Here is a 17,244-nt window from a genome sequence, read left to right as displayed (position 1 = left end):
AAATTCCCTCACTTTTCTTTGATCGCGAGTCTTGCTGATGTCAATACGTGGTCTTCCTTCCTTTTTCGTGTGATACAATCTCTTTGTTCGCAGTTTTACTCTACTACACACCAGGGAGTGATCAGTATCACAATCAGCACTCTGGTAACTGCATGTGATCATAATACTAGGAAGGCTAGAACATCTGTTGAGGATCAAATCGAGCTGATGCCAATGTTTTGATCTTGGATGTCTCCAGGAAACTCTGTGTTGAGGCTTTGTATTAAAGAACGTGTTGGTGATGCTGCATAGGACACTAGTTATGTCCACTTTGGGGACAAGAAGGCATGCTCTCTATTCATATTTTGCTGCAAAATTTGTGTTAGTGAATTGACTGCTTAGCTGAAGACTAATGAAAGTATTGGCATTGAATTTAAAATGGACATGGATCAATGCTAGGAAGAAATGTTGGGCCTTTTTCTTTGCTGATTTAAACAACAGTACTTACAAGGTGAATCATTAAATGAAGTCACTTGAAATTGTTTTACTCTGCGGTGGTCTCCCAGTGTGTGAATGAACCTTATTCCTGCCTCTCCATCTTTATCACTGCTCTGTCTTAATAATTTGTAAAACATTTAAATTATTCAGTCCTAAAGTTTGCCCTCCAGTCTGATCAAGGGAACAGTATATGTATTGTTACTTAACTATGAGTTACTACTTGATGACTTTAGCCACCCTCTAAATTATGTAGGGTTTTTTTTTTTTTTGTCGTCTTGAAGTAGGTACTGAGAATTAAATAACTGAATGTCATTTTTCTTTCTTTACTCCCTCAAGTAGTTGCATTTTCCCATGACTAGCGTTAGACCTGTTATTTACGACAACAACAAAAACTCTGAATTCAGTGTTTGTCACAAGGTCTTCACTTAATTTATTTTTGAAGTTGCTATGGTCATCTGTGCAATTGACACTGGCAGAATTCTTGATAGTTGCATCTTTGTCATAGCTTTCCATTTGTTTTTAATATTGGTATACTTTTTACAGTGGATCGTCTGATCAAAGAGAACAGCCATATCTTCACAGACACCCAGTGCAAAGTATGCAGTGCAGTGCTGATCTCTGAATCTCAAAAGCTTGCTCATTATCAGGTACAGTTTAAGCTAAAGGCAACTCTTGAAACTGTTTTGTGCAGGATTTCTGCTTTCCTTACCTTGCGCTTCTTTTTTCAATTTTACCAGAGCAAGAAACATGCAAACAAAGTTCGGCGATACATGACTATTCATCATGAGGAGGAGATCATCCAGAAGAAGAAAATAAAACTAGACACAAAACAGGTAATTATGATCACTGGATCTTAGAGAATTACAGCCTAATAATATTAATGGATTGGAAAGCTTATCTGATCCATTCAGTGTAATATTTTTTGACTTTACAGGGTAAGGCACCAAAGAGAATATCTGGGATTGGACACTCTTGCAATTTGGTTTTGTTGTTGTTGTTGTTGTTGTTGTCTGATATGCTTGAAATCTTTGTAGGAATGGTCCTTACATATCCTGTTTCCTCAAAAATAAGACCTACCCTGAAAATAAGCCCTAGTCTGATTTTTTATATTGGAAAAGATCAGTTTACATCCCAATCCCAAAGAAAGGCAGTGCCAAAGAATGCTCTAACTACCGTACAATTGCACTCATGTCACACACTAGTAAGGTTATGCTCAAAATCCTCCAAGGTGGGATTCAACAGTATGTGGACCGAGAACTCCCAGAAGTACAAGCTGGATTTTGAAGGGCCGAAGAACTAGAGACCAAATTGCTAACATACACTGGATTATGGAGAAAGCCAGAGAGTTCCAGAAAAACATCTACTTCTCCTTCATTGATTATGCAGAAGCCTTTGACTGCGTGGACCACAGCAAACTATGGCAAGTTCTTAAAGAAATGGGAATACCTGACCACCTTATCTATCTCCTGAGAAATCTATATGTGGGACAGGAAGCAACAGTTAGAACTGGATATGGAACAACTGATTGGTTCAAAATTGGGAAAGGAGTACGACAAGACTGCATATTGTCTCCCTGCTTGTTTAACTTGTATGCTGAGTACATCATATGAAAGGCAGGACTGGATGAATCCCAAAACAGAATTAAGATTGCCAGAAGAAATACCAACAACCTCAGATATGCAGATGATACCACTCTGATGGCAGAAAGTGAGGAGGAATTAAAGAACCTCTTAATGAGGGTGAAAGAGGAGAGTGCAAAACATGTTCTGAAGCTCAACATCAAAAAAAACTAAGATCATGGCCACTGGTCCCATCACCTCCTGGAAAATAGAAGGAGAAGATCTGGAGGCAATGACAGATTTTACTTTCTTGGACTCCATGATCACTGCAGGTGGTGACAGCAGCCACAAAATTAAAAACACCTGCTTCTTGGGAGGAAAGCAATGACAAACCTAGACAACATCTTAAAAAACAAAGACATCACCTTGCCGACAAAGGTCTGCATAGTCAAAGGCAAAAATATATTTAAAATATACTCACTTAATCAAGAATATACCTCTACACCAGGAATAACCCTCAGGAATTCTGGAAGGGGAAAGACCATTTGTTCATTTTTTAAAAAGTATGCACACTAGAATAGGCCTTCTCAAGTTAATTTGAACACTAGATTGATAGTTCTGTGTTTAGTCATAAACATGCCTTGAAAACAAAATTCCATCTTGGGTGATGTCATGTTTAAAATGAATAATTGGGGGGGGGTCCCCTAGCTTCTTGAAAGTTGAGTTTTAGTGAAAAATATTGAACAGCAGTAACAAACTGCAGTCTCATACCTGCACTTGGAACGTTTTATTGGTAGACTTCTGCTGCTTTGGAGCCAATACATTTCTGTGTTGCTTCTTTCAAACAGCAAAGCAGCAATGGAGAAGACAGGAACAAATGCTGTCCCATCTGTAACATGACTTTTTCCTCACCTGTTGTGGCTAACTCCCACTATTTAGGCAAGACGCATGCCAGGAATCTGAAGCTGAAACAACAGTCTCCTCAAGGAGAAGGTATGATCACAGAAGTGCAGAGAAATTGTCCCATGGTATATGAGAGAGAAGCCCTAGTCATAATAGTTCATAGCCTTTGATTGTTTTGTACAAGCAAAGGACAGTGATCCCTGCATGCCATAATGAGACTTTGCTTGAGAGAACTGGGGGAAGCATATTTTCAGTTTGTGGTATTATGTGTTTTCCTTGATAACTATGGTCGTAGAGTACTTTGGTGATATAGACAAACAAATCCTGCACCAAAGTATTTCTATGAAAACTTTGTTATTGTTATGTGCAGTCAACTTGCATCTGATTTACAGTGACCCAAACAGAGTTTCCAAAGTAGTTGAATTACGTAAGCAGTACTTTTATCAGCATCATCCCCAGTGAGTTTCTGTGGCTGAACAGGAACTTGAGCTGTAGTCCATTATTCTATCCACTCTACCATGCTGGCTCTCAGAGATTGCTACTATATGTAGTTTGCTTTGTCACTGTAAATATGTGTGAGCACAAACAGTAAAGACATTCACATTTTCACAGGTGATATTTTTTACCTACTAAAGATACTACAATTTTTTCTATGTAACATTATATTTTCAGCTCTTTTGATTGTTTTGTGTTTTAATTTTTGGATCCTGCCTTTGAACTGCTTTTGCAGCAACTGAACCTGCCCAGAAACAACCTGCTGAACCTCCTCCCACTACTGTATCTTCTAATGAAGAGAATCAAAACACTTCTGACCCGGACAAATTCTGCAATCTCTGTCATGCCACATTCAATAATCCCCTGATGGCAAAACAGCACTACGTGGGCAAGAAACACAAAAAGCAGGAGACAAAACTTAAGCTAATGGCACACTATGGGAGAACCCCTGAAGAACCTACTGCCTCCACAGGTGAGTGTTTCATAGCAAAGTTTCCAGATGTTTTAAAAATTAACAATATAGGATATTTGTAGAGTAACCTAAATGAAAGTACTTGGCAATAACACATAAATAGCCAGAAGACAACCCTGGGCAGTCTGAAAAACTGTAGTGAATACCTTTATAGTAGAAATATCAGAAATTGATAGAAAATGTTACTAAAATGGCAAAAGTGTTAAAATACAGAGAGCAAATATTAAAATACATCCAAAAAGAAACAAAAGCAAGTGTAATGTAACTTTTAAAAAGACAATTGAGAAGAAATTCCAGTAATAGGATGTGTTCAAGAAAAAGACATGTTGCAACATAGAAGTTTTACACAATAAAGTCAGGGAATGTACCATGAAGAAATAAAAGAATTGCAACTAATGCACAAGAAATGACAAAGCAATGGAGACTTGTATATAATGCAAATGCTAGAATATCTACCCAAGGGTAGCTCTGTGGAGATTAAAGCCAAGAGGAGAGTGGCAGAGATGTATGAGAAAAAGGTGTAAGAGACTGAAAGACCAACCAAAAAAGCCTCTTAAAAACAAAAATATTTGTGAGTAGACAGGGAGTAGGTGCAGGCCTGCTAAATCCGTGTGTGGTTCTCAGACCTTGAATGGCAGCTGTTCCTTCATTAAGAGAATGGAATATTTTTAAGATTAGGTCATGTGGTTGTAACATCATCTAGAATTCTTAGGCTTTCCATATATTACAGTTAAAATATAACATGCCTTGTAAAAACAAACAAATGGCTTTTAATATTCATAGCTTTCACATGTTGCTGAATGACTTGGAATAGTTCACAACATCATTCTGAACACAAAGCAGGTATTATAGTGGAAGCTTCCTGTGGAAATGAAAAGGAAAAGTTGTCTCCTGCAAGGAATGTACAAATGAATATTACGGCCATTTTAGAAAAAAAATACTGCTACATGTTAGACATTGTTCTAATTTTTAGATATGTACAAATTACATGGTGTATGAATTTTGATAGAAATCCTAGATCCAGAAAAAAAAACATATTCAGAGAACGTTACAGGATATACAGTTTGTATAGAGAAAGTAGTTACCTAGTATATGAAAGGTGTTGTAAGAAGTGCTTGGGGTCTTATATCTGTGCCCACAAAAGGTGAATGAGTACCACACCTTTCAGTAATGTAGTTTTAGAAGTAGCTGCAAGCATTTCAGGCACAAAACAAAACAGAAGCAAAAACAGAAACATATGTATATATGAAAAATAAAGACAAAAACATTGTGGTACTTTAAATACTAACTGCTGCATTTTAATGCAAGCTTCCATGGACAAGTCTCCTTCCTCAGATCTTATGTCAAATGTACAAATGTATAAATATTTTACATATAATCTCACTCTTATAATTTACCTATGATTATTACTTTTGGCCCCTTATTAATGCTGAGGTGTGTTGTGGAAATTCGTGTACAGATACATTTACAAGTAGTATAAGTGCAAATTTAGGACACTGGCTGAAACCCTATTGGCTAGCATAGTAAGGCACACTAGAATAGTGGGGATTTGGTGAGTCAGCTCCTCTGAAAGTGCCATTGATTCAAATGGACAAACTCTAGGTGAAACTTCCTTTAATGTAACCAGTCACAACTTGAGTAGATCTATTTGAATCAATAGAATGTGTGGAGTGGACACACCAAATCACCACTGATTCAATGGTCCTGTTCCAGTGTAACTTTTATGCAAAGCAACAGGATTCAGCACTGTCCAGCATTAAAATAAGGATATATTAGTGCCAGAAATTTAGGCCAACTGAAGATAGGTCTCTGTCTGGAATCCTACTTGAGCTACCTCAATGCTACAGGCATAAGTTTCAGCAGCAACATGCTACATAGTAAGTGGCAAAAGCATTTCTTATCACATAGTAAGTCACTCTGCAGGTTCATTTGCTGTAAGTTATTAATGTCAATGAAGTTATGCTTGTGGGTATAACTAATAGGGTTCTATACATATCAAATACCATATGGTGATCAAAATTTTCTATACAGCTAGCAGTTAATTTCTTTTCCAGTAAGGGCTTCAGAAACAGGTATATTTGTGACACCATGTTAACACCCATTTTAACCATGTCCAATAAAACAGGACAAGGATGGAAAATCTAGGACAAGATGGTTGTAACGTACCCTCTAATTTTCAGTCCTGCTGGGTGAGGCTCTGCCTCTTGCACGTGCGACTCTGCCCCGGCCCCAAAACAGGGTTCCATTGCAGCCAGAACCAAAGGAGCTGTGTGGAGGAGGAGACAAGCGGTGTGGAGGGAGGTGGAGGCGCATGCGCAGCCGCACACCTTGGAGGGAACCTTGGATGGCTGGGAAATTCCAACAGACAATCTATAGCCAGGAATGCCAAACTGTTACAAATGAAATGCTGGAGCTGATCATTATCCTTGCCTTTCCCCATTTTGAAGGCTGTATCTGGAGTAGGCACTGAGTGACTTTACTGAAAAGTTCTGTTTATTCCAAATTTAAAATTGTTTGAAGATGTTGGGAACTGTAGATAGGTTGACTTAAGTAAACTACTTGAAGGAGTAGTTGAGAGATAAATTTGGAGAGAGTGCTGTGGTTAAAACAAAACCTTTCAGAATGTCTCTGACAGAATAAGAGTTGATAGGTTATTGAGTCAAATGTCCTGCTGAGTTGGAATTTTTGACAGATGGCTGTTCAGCCTCTGCTGAAATATTTTCAGCAAATGAGAAACCATCATTTTCTAATTCCAGTGTGAAGAAGTTCTCACTTCTTACATTAGAAGAAGCCAAAATTTGGGTCATTGAAGCTTCCAGCTGTTAGTTCCAGTTTTGCCCACCAAAGCAATAATGAACCAGTTCGTTCCATCTAATGAGGGAAGATGTTTACATCTGTGGATTTGAGCAATGATCAAAGGAGGCTAAACTGTAGGAGAAAATTATTACTATATTTTCAGAAGTAACTCATGGAGCTAAATGTTACTGGGGACCTTATCAGATAAATAACTTTGAAAATACATGATTTGACAAATATGTCCAGGAAAGGTTATCCATCTGTCCAAAAAGAAAAAACAAAAACAAAAAAATAAAGAGTCTGAATTATCAGTAAAAGCATTCACAAATTTAAAGCATTTAGAAGTTACTGAGAATATTTTGTATACAGCTCATTGCACTAACAGTAATGCAAATGCTAGTTACTGGATGCTGTGAGGCTGTCCAAGAAGCTTTGTTAACTGTTAAACATACTTATCTAGACAAAGCAAATAATGCACTGCTGTAGCTCACACAATCAGAGCAATATTATTAAATGAAGAATCGATTTATGGCACTACATGTACTGACAGAAAGAAAGGTTTCATTTTTGCCTCCAAACATACCTCAGTTTAGTTCTACATCTTCTTTTGTTGCTTCAGTGGTTCCAGTGAATGTGCTCATGGCAATCAACGGCATTTTATGAAATTTAATTAAATCTGAGGTCCCTCTTCCCAGAAACTAATTTTACTTGGGGGAGATTTCCAGTGAATGTCATAGTTTTACTGCCTTGCTAAAGTTAAGCTGCAACCAGTTTGTTTGAAAAACACAGCCCCCTTTGGCCAATATTCAAAATACACAAGTGGAGAAAAAAATAAGAGCTGATTCAGATTTGTAGACTGTTTCCTTGAAATAGAGGGCTGTGTTTAATATATTTATATCAAACTGTAATTTGTTTTTAGTTTTGCCTATATTTCATATACAGTGATGCCTCATTTAGCGACGTTAATCCGTTCCAGGAAAAATGTTGTTAAGCGATTTAATCGCTAAGCGATTTTTAAAAGCCCATAGAAACGCATTAAAACGTGTTTAATTCGTTCCTATAGGCTTAAAAACTGACCTTATGCGAAGATCCTCCATAGGGGCAGCCATTTTCGGTGCCTTTAAAGCAAGGCAAAACAGCGGGCGGCCATTTTGTTTTTCCAGCAGCCAATTTGTTTTTCCAGCGGCCATTTTGGAACCACCGATCAGCTGTGCAAAAAGGGTCGCTTTGCCATGATCGCTTACCCGTGATCATCGCAAAGCGATTTTTCCCTATAGGGGCCATTGCTTAGCGATCGCTCTGGCGATGGCCAAAACCCCATCACTAAGCGATTTCATCGCTCAACGGAGCGATCGCTAAGCGAGGCACCACTGTACATCCATAAATTTAAATTATGCAATGTTCTGATAGAAAGACAGACAGACAGACAGACAGACCTTGTATTAGAATTTGTGAAATACAGTTGAATGGCTGATATGTTTGATCACAGTGTATAACCAAATTCTCAGATTTGTACATCCCATATCCACAATCCTGAATTGAAAGAATAATTAATATTCATTTACAGTCGGGATACTTTACACAATTCCCAAATTAAAATTTTTAGGTACAGAGGCTTGTAGTCTCTTTCCAGTCTCTTGATTCTACGAGTGATTTGAACCGATTTAAGTAAAAGCCATTCTGAAATGTAGTGCAACACAATTTTTCTTAGTAAAACAGGTTTTTTGAGCATCTAGGGTACCACTTGTGTGGTATTTTCATGAAGACTGGTACATTCTTTTCCTCTTAAATTTCTCTCTGACATTCAATACCAGGTGGCCTAATAGACATATTTATTGGCAGTTCTATAAGCAAGCTCAAATAAAAATTACAGTGGTAAAAATATGTCAGCATAGACTACGTTGCACACCATTTTTATGAAGGAAGGTTGTTATATAACTACCTGTGATTTGCAACAACTAAGTTTTAAAATTTACACACACTGGGCAAGGGTGACCAAGTTCTGCTAGTGTTCTTGATTTCAAAGGAAACCAAAGCAGAGTGTAGTTACACACATGTGCTGGATTTTCAAAAAGTGAATTTTAATAATCTCGGAACAAGGATGAGTAAGGTCCCATAGCAAGGGGTCCTAACAAGAAATGGAGTCCAAAAAGGCTGGGAGTTTCTTTAAAAAAGAAATTTTAAAAGCACAACTGCAAACAATTCCAACAAGAAAAAAAGGTAGGAGGCAGCAAAAAAAGGTCAGCATGGCTTCCCAAAAAGCTCAGGCAGGGCCTGAAAACAAAATAAAAGAAGACATGTATAGGAAGTGGAAAGAAGACAAGGTCACCAGTGTACAGACAAGTAGCAAGGAAATGCAGGGATGGGATTAAGAGAGCAAAAGCTGAGAATGAGCTGTGATTAGAGATACTAAAAACAATAAAAAGCATTTTTCAGGTATGTGCGAAGCAAAAGACAAAGAAAAGAAATAGTGACACAGCTATTCAATGGAAATGGAAAAATGATAACAGATGACAAAGGAAAGGCAGAGGTGCTCAATTCCTATTTTAGCTCAGTCTTTTCCCATAGGACAGACTGAATCTCCAGACAAATGTAAAGGGCAGGTGGAGGGGACAGGATTGCAGCTGGAGATAGATAAACAAAGAGTCGAGGAATACTTTATTACCTTGAGTTCAGAGCTCCAGGGCCGGATGAAATACACCCAAAAATATTGAAGGAATTGATTGAAGAATTCTCAGAACCACTGTCTTTTTTTTTCTTATTTTCTTTTTCTTTTTTTTAATCATGGGAAATGGGTGAGGTACGAAATGACTGGAGGAGGGCTAATGTTGTCCCTGTCTACAAAAAGGAGGAACCTGGGAACTGCAGACCAGTCAGCCTGACATCAGTCCTGGGTAAAATTCTGGAACAGATGATAAAGCGGTCACTATGCAAACATAGTGACTGCTTTATCATCAAAGCAGAAAATGGAGAAAACAAAGCGGTAATAACTAGAAACCAACACAGATTTGTCAAGAACAAAAACTGCCAGACTAACCTGATCTCATTTTTTGATCAGGTAACTTCCCTGATAGACAGAAAGAATGCTTTAGACATAATATATCTTTACTTTAGCAAATCTTTTGCCCCATGATACTCTGATTAGCAAAGCTAACTAGGTGTGGTCTAGTTCAGTGGTCCCAACATTTTCTCAACCGCAGACCGGTTGGGGAGGCATGGCATGCTTGCGGGGGGTGTGGAGCTTGCACGTATCTGTGTGCCAGCACTCACGGGGGCTGCTCACACGCATGCAGGGGGTGGGGTGTGCTTGTGTGCAGCGGTGCTTGCGGGGGGGGCAATCGCAGGGGAGGCAGGAGATCTGTGTCCATGGCCTGGTCCTACCTAGGCTGTGGACTGGTCTAGATAGATCGAGTGTTGGGTCCATACACAATTGGCTACAGAATCATACTCAGAGGTTGATGATTAATGGCTTCTTCTCCAACTGGGTGGAGGTAGCAAGTGGGATACCCCAGGATTCAGTCCTGGGCCCTGTTCTATTCAACATTTTTATTACTGACTTGGTTGAGGGAGTGCAGGGAATGCTTGTCAAATTTGCAGATGACACAAAATTGAGTGGAATGGCTTATGCCCTGGAAGACAGAAACAAAATTCAAATGATCTTGATAGGCTGGAGCACTGGGCTTAAGGCGACAGAAAAAAATTCAACAGGGATAAATACAAAGTACTGCACTTCAGAAAAAGAAACCAGTGCACAGTTACAACATGGGGGATAGCTGACTACAAGCAAGAAGGATCTTGGAATTGTACGTCAATATGAATGCGAATATGAGCCAGCAGCGTAATGTGGCTACAAAAAAAGACTGCATTAACAGAAGTATAGCTTCCATATCCCACAAGGTGCTAGTTCCTCTCTCTTCAGCACTGGTTAGGCATCACCTTGAGTATTGTGTCTAGTTCTGGGCACCATACTTTAAGAAGGATGTTGACAAATTGGAACAAGTTCAGAGGAAGGTAATAAGGATGATCAGGGGGCTAGAAGCCAAGCCTTAAGAGGAAAGACAGAAAGAACTGGCCAAAATGTTTAGCCTTGAGAAAAGACGACTGAGGGTAAGAAAAGAAGACAGAAGACAGAGGGAAGACAGATATGATAATAAATACTTGAAAGGCTGTCATTCAGAGGAGGGGCAGGATTTGTTCTCAGTCTTCCCTGTGTGCAGGACACATAACAATGGGCTCATGTTACAGGGAGCCAGATTTTGGTTGAATATCAAGAAGAACCTCCTAACTGTTAGAGCAGTAAGACAGTGGAACCAGTTTCCTCGAGAGGCGGTGAGTGCTCCGACACTGGAGGCATTCAAGAGAAACTTAGACAACCACCTGGTAGATACCCTTTGATCTGTATTCCTGCATCGAGCAGGGGTTATTTCACTAATCTATGATTCTATGATAAAATGCAGCGCAAGTGCAGTACAATTAGGAGCATACCATGCATTTGTGTCATAGCTGATTTTGAAAATGAGTTTTACTTTTCCTCTGGTACAGTAAAAAGACATGTAGAAAATAGCATTGAAGCAGGACCTCTGTGGTCTACACAAAGAATGCTACCTCTGATAGCCAACACAAAATAAGTGGAAGATAAACAATCAGTTTTCCCAGTATTTCTTATGCTATTGGGAGGTGGGGTGTCAAGATGTGATTAGTGCAGCTTATCTAGAAAAGGAGTTGATTAACACTAATCCTCCTCCTTGCAATTTTCATGAACTAACACCATGATACGGAGCAGTGACAGCCAGCATTCATATTCCAATCGAATTTAGATCTTCCTCCAATTACTTTAAAACAGAAATATACACATTAGGAGATCATATATCTCCCATGTCTTATGTAGTTGATCATGACTAAAGTACATTAAGAATATGCTAGAAAAAATTGACGAAGCAACTTGGATACTGATAACGACCTTTCACAGGCAATGAATGATATTGCTTAGCTGACTATATTGCTTAGCCTTCTTGGCATTGACGTTGACTTAGTAGCTGTGAGTTCCACTTTACAATTGTTAATTGACATTAAAATTTGACTGTTTACTTCCACAGACTTAGTGATCACATCTAACACTGTCTTTCAGCTGGGAAAGGGTATCCCTGTGAAGATTGCAACATAGTACTAAACTCCATAGAGCAGTACCAAGCTCACATCAGTGGTTTCAAACACAAGAACCAGTAAGTGTTTAAATGTTCTGCTGCCTGTAGTAGCTAAACCATGTAGCCTTCCTGATACTGAATAAGAAAGGTGTCCTATATTTTGTTTCCAGTTGGCCGGAAATAAATTAAATTAAGATATACATTATTCTCATATAGGGTTTCTTTACCAGTTCTAACATTTGTAAAGTTAACTACTTGATGACGATAATGCGTTCCAGCAAAATCACTGTTAAGCGAAATCATTGTCAAGCGAAAAAAATCCCCATTTGAATGCATTGAAAACCGGTCAATGCATTCCAATGGGGGAAATACTTGCTCGTCCAGTGAAGATTGCCCATAGAGAACCACCGATCAGCTGTTCTAAATCGTTGTAATGCAAAGCTTCCGTCTGGAAAGCAGCCATTTTGAGAAGGGAGGGAAGCCATTTTGTGGAGCTGGAAAAAACATTGTTTTGCGAACAAATGGTTCGCAAAGCAGGCTCCTAATCAACGTAAAGTGGATTTCCCCCATTGGAAACATCGTTTTGTGATCGCAATAGCAATCGCAAAAAAATGTCATCGTCAAGCGGGGTAAGTGTCTAGCAGGGCACCACTGTATAGGAACCTGTGTATTAGACAATTCTGTGTTTTCTTCTTTTCTATGTATTTGCTTTCTTGCTCTGCCTTGACTTATCTTTGCCTCACAAAAACAAAGCAACAGGCAAAATAAAGTGTCCATAACTGATAGAGAATAACAAGGCTTTTTTAAAAATTTTCATGTTACAGTCATTTATTTTCATCAGTTGAAAATGAAATTACTGTGTTTGGTAGATAGAGAGTAAACATTCATGTTTCAGGGGGAAAACAAAGGATTCTTCATTTACATTTTTCATTTTTAAAAAAAATCTTCCTTTGATTTGGAGTATCTGCAAGAGGCATTGCTATATTTAGAGACCAACTGTGAAGCTACCATGCTTATAAATCAATACTGTATAATAATTTACTAATGGCTTTCCTAATAATAACTTAGTAGCTTCAGTTTTTAAACATTCCTATTTTAAACTGAAAATTAAAGATCATATATATTTTTAAAAGTAGCCAGCCTCCTTCAGCTGAATACAAAGGTATTAGTATTTGCATGGCAAATATAAGGTCTCTGACTGGTTTTCTTATTTTCTCTGCTGTAGGTGAGTGTTTTGCCCATCCATTTTAAAGCAGATTAAGTAATCCTCTTCCTGTTTCATTCTGCAGTATACCAGGAGGAATTCCTGTTACAGCACGCTACCCAAGGACGCTGTATACACGAGAGGAGACGACAGGGCCTGATGGCTACAGCTATTTCAGCCAGGACCTCTAGAGCATGTGCCAGTGCTATTTTTGGATATTTGGCGGCCCAAAAGCGAACAGTATTCATCAGCCAGCTATGATTATATTGTTCCTCTGGCTAAATGCAACTCCTGTCCTGCAGTGTACAGGTTTAGCTGATTCAGAACTAACTATTGGCTAAAGGATCTAGAATGGACAGGTCTACTAGTTGGCATTTGTTCAGTCCTTTAGAATAGTTTTCATTGTGTAATCTGTTGCTGTATTAGCTGATGGGTGGGGTGCAGCTTGTGTCTGACACAAGCGAGGTTCAGCACCTGCCAAGATTCCATCTTGAGCCCATCCTTTCCCTCTGCCCAGAAGAAGCAGGAGAGAGTTCTGCGAACCGTACCAGCCAGAGGAGGTCAAACTTTGGAAGAAAGCTTGTTCTTGGTAACAGTGCTGGTTAAGAGTGAGCTGTGGAATTTGTGTAACGGACAAACTGGTGGTCTTCTCCTCTGCTAGAATGGGGCATTCCATCATTGTGTTTATCTTGCTCCTTTCTGAATCCATTGGATTTGTTTGCAGAGATTTTTAGGTCAACAATTTGCCATTTGCATTCTTTTTGTAATTCTTCAGATGTTGGCTGTGGAGCATCTGGTAATCTGTTTAATAAAGTTGTTTCAGTTAATAGTATGTATAATCCACTTCAGCTGGGCAAGCTGGTGGAGGGCTAGCTGAAACAACTAGCAGTGCCTCCAGAAAACTGCACTTCTTTCTCAGTTCATAGTGTTCTTATGGAAACTAGTTTAAACCTAGCTGTGTAGCGTTGCATTATGTTGCGTTAAATGGTTCATCAGATATCTCCTGATTTGACAAAAACTTCTAAATTTGTTATCTCTCAGAATGTGAAAGCATTTCAACAAATCTGTAAAAGGAGTGGCAATGCTGAGAAAATAAGCTATGTTTTGATTTTGATACTGGAAGTGAATTTTGTGGCTCACCTCCCTGTTTAACTGAGGCATATGTCATCTTTATTCTAAATGAAAGAACTGTGATTTTCATAGCAGTTCTGCTTCTGAACTTTGTAAAGCCAATAGCAATCTCCCAAGCCTTGGATTTTGGATGCACTACCTTAGAAGACCTTCCTGTATGAATTCTTCCAGTTCCATTTACATGAAACCGATTTCTTTGGGGTGTCTGTTTTTCATAGATCTCTTCCATTTATTTCTGATAACTTTTGTGAGGGTGAGGAAGAAATTGTAGATATCAGCTGGAAATAATGTTTGAAGTCAGTTGCTTGTAGAGTTTGCTTGGAATGGAGAAAACCAAGTTTATGTATCAGTCACTTTTTTTTCCTTTGCATGAGTACAGGGGGAAAGTTAAACAGTATTCTGGTAACCTCTGAATTTGTTTATAGTCATCCAGTTGGCTCCAACTGAAATTCTAATCAAATTTGTCCCCCAAAAGAAAAATGTTTATAGGACATGGCATCAAATTGAAGAATTGTGAGACACTCACTTAGCCATCTTTGAGCTGCTTTTCTGCTCCTATTCAAAACAGATTATGGATCTTTTTTCTTCTTCTTTATGATTCTCCCCGTCAGCTTCAGATAGAGTCTTGACTTACTAACACATTATTTTCCCTTGCTTACAAACTTGTTTAACCCATGAGTCCCCATAATTAACAGAATATCCATATTTTCTGTAGATGTTTCTGTGGTGTGATTTTTGTGGCTTCTTCTGTTCTCTCTTGCATTCCAAACCTAATCTTGGTAGCAAAGGTGTTTTTAGAACTATTTATGGCAATTGAGATGTTTTGTCCTCTGTCTTACTAGTGACATCTCATGTGAATTTGCCTCCCCTTCTGTTCTGCTGGGATGAAAGAGTTGAGTGGAAGCTTTGTCTTTACTGGTAGCTCCCATATCTCCATCTGCAGTATTGGGCAGATGGGAATGTGTGGACATAGCTATATGTACATTTTTTATATTCTTTGCATGGGTGTATTTTTGTTTCCTCCTATGGTCTTTATCAACTTTGCCAACAGTAATATTAGGCAGGACAAGGTTAGCAGTATATACTTGCAATGTTGATTCAGAGCCACTGGCAGATCATTCCAGGTAAGGATTCCTTCTCATCATATAAATTACACTGTTCCGTCTTTGGTATTGCCAAGCTTTTGTGTAACAAATACTTTCTACCTGTCGAGTCTAAATCAAGCAGACGTATGGTTTTTTTTAAATTAAAATTTTATTTTTGAAGCTTTGTTTTGGTGGTGTGGTAAGGCTTGTCATCCTTAATTTGCATGTCAATTTCCAGTAGATTTGAAAGTGTTTCCGCCTGCTGTTTTTTCCCTCCACCATAATCTCATTTCTTTATTTAGCAAACAGCATGACTAACCCCCTTCACCTTTTAAAGTAACTGTGCATACAATTCTCCTCTGACAGCATCTTGTTTAAAGTCTGCCACACAGAATATGCAGCCTTCTGTGAATAATTAATAGGACAAATATGTATCCTGATTTACCAATAGCTATGTGTGTGTAAGTCTTGATTTTTAAGCTTCATTTTTCTTATTCTGCATTTAATTTTTCTGTTTTGGCATTTTTCCAGTGTCTATTGCAGTATTCAGAGTTTGGTTTATGGTATGCCCAGTGAGCATTCGTAGCCTACAGAGTAGAGCTTTGGACATGGTAATTCCCTCTGTGAAGCTGTGGCTTTAAAATTTGGTTTCTACTATATATTGAATTCTATTGCTGTTGCTTACACTCAGTATTTTTGACAAATGCAAGGCTGAGTAAGTCAACTGTGACATTAATATGATCAGTATGCTGACGTCGCCTTATCAGAAGGGACATGATAAATTCATGAATTTCCATTTCTCTCTTGCCTCTCTCTGTGTGCATGTGTGTGTGTGGTTTCTTTTTAGCAGCCAGACACCCTCTACCTTCTTACAAGGATTAAATTATTGGTGGTGTTTTACAAAATTAGTAGCAAATCTAGGTTTTATTATGTGTGTGTTTTTGATGCTTATGCATATTGTCCTCGGGCAGTTGCCTTTTTCTAGAAGTGTACATGAACATACAGTATGTTCCAAGACAATCTGAGTGCTATGCTCTAAAATGATAGAGACTTAAACTGATACCAGCTGAGCAGTGTTTGTCTACGTGTGGAAATTTACATTTTGAAAAAGGCTTGCTTGGCGACATGAATTTGGAACAGCACTGGATTAAAGGAAGACTGAACTGACGCTGCCTTCATGTTTAACATTTGGCTACAGTCATTAGACTGATGACTGTAATTAATATCTTAAGTGTGCCTACAAATGATGCAATATGTAAAGTTTCTGCTACTTTTACTCTGGTACCACACTTCAGATACAGGAAAAGGGTCTACTGTTCTGTACAATATAGATAGTGATTATTGTGATCTTAACAGGAGCAGGCAACTATGTTGTTTGGGTTTTCATTCTGAGGAGGATGAGATGAGATGAAATAGGATTCAAATTTCAAACATTAAATATGAACAGTATTAAATCATGACCATGCAGACCTTGCAACAAGAGATGTTTTGATAAACTTATAATTTTGGCAGCTGGGGCCAGCAGCATAAAATGCACCCCTCCAATCAGCTGTATAATTAATGAGGTAAAAGTTAGTGAATTAATGTAATTGCACTATTAGAACACCTGGCCATTGCACAGGGCATCAGCAGAACTGTCAGAGCCACAAAACAATGCACACACATGTATACACATTCATAGAAATATTGTGTAGCAAACCATATATTAATAAAATGATTTTTTTTATTTCTTTCTTGGTCTTGTGTAGCCCAGAGGTCTGGTCTACCAAGCCTCATATAGACCTGTCCTCTGTCAAAGAAATCTTTATCTGCCCATTGTCTGAACAGACCAGCTGTCCATCTGGACACTGCTGCCTCCTGCTTCTCCATGTCTGGGCCACAGGCTTAACCTTCTGAGTTCCAGGTGGACCTGTTTTAAAAGGCAAGTGTCTATCTTGTCTTTTCCTATAGTGGTAGACCAGGCCAGCCCCGGGGGTGT

At 38.6% G+C, this 17,244-nt stretch overlaps 1 protein-coding gene across 2 annotated transcripts in view; it reads left to right on the top strand.

The window, feature by feature from the left end:
* ZNF346 (zinc finger protein 346) overlaps positions 1 to 16,990 on the top strand; it is a 28,163-nt gene extending 11,173 nt beyond the window's left edge. Inside the window, exons 2-7 of one of the 2 annotated variants that reach the window (XR_012083637.2) lie at positions 1,021 to 1,124; positions 1,215 to 1,310; positions 2,885 to 3,029; positions 3,670 to 3,906; positions 11,799 to 11,924; positions 13,136 to 16,990. Coding sequence is in view for 1 of the 2 variants with exons in the window: in XM_020791502.3 (XP_020647161.2) it covers positions 1,021 to 1,124; positions 1,215 to 1,310; positions 2,885 to 3,029; positions 3,670 to 3,906; positions 11,831 to 11,924; positions 13,136 to 13,241 (782 nt within the window). In the remaining variant the exon portion in view is untranslated. The remainder of the gene's footprint in view (positions 1 to 1,020; positions 1,125 to 1,214; positions 1,311 to 2,884; positions 3,030 to 3,669; positions 3,907 to 11,798; positions 11,925 to 13,135) is intronic. The other variant, XM_020791502.3, reaches the window with a different exon arrangement.
* The last annotated feature ends 254 nt before the right edge of the window (positions 16,991 to 17,244 follow it).

Source organism: Pogona vitticeps, chromosome 2 (assembly GCF_051106095.1).
Source record: "Pogona vitticeps strain Pit_001003342236 chromosome 2, PviZW2.1, whole genome shotgun sequence".
Classification (NCBI taxonomy): Eukaryota; Metazoa; Chordata; class Lepidosauria; order Squamata; family Agamidae; genus Pogona; species Pogona vitticeps.
Note: the sequence above shows the minus strand (reverse complement) of the source record. Positions and strands in the feature narration are given on the sequence as shown.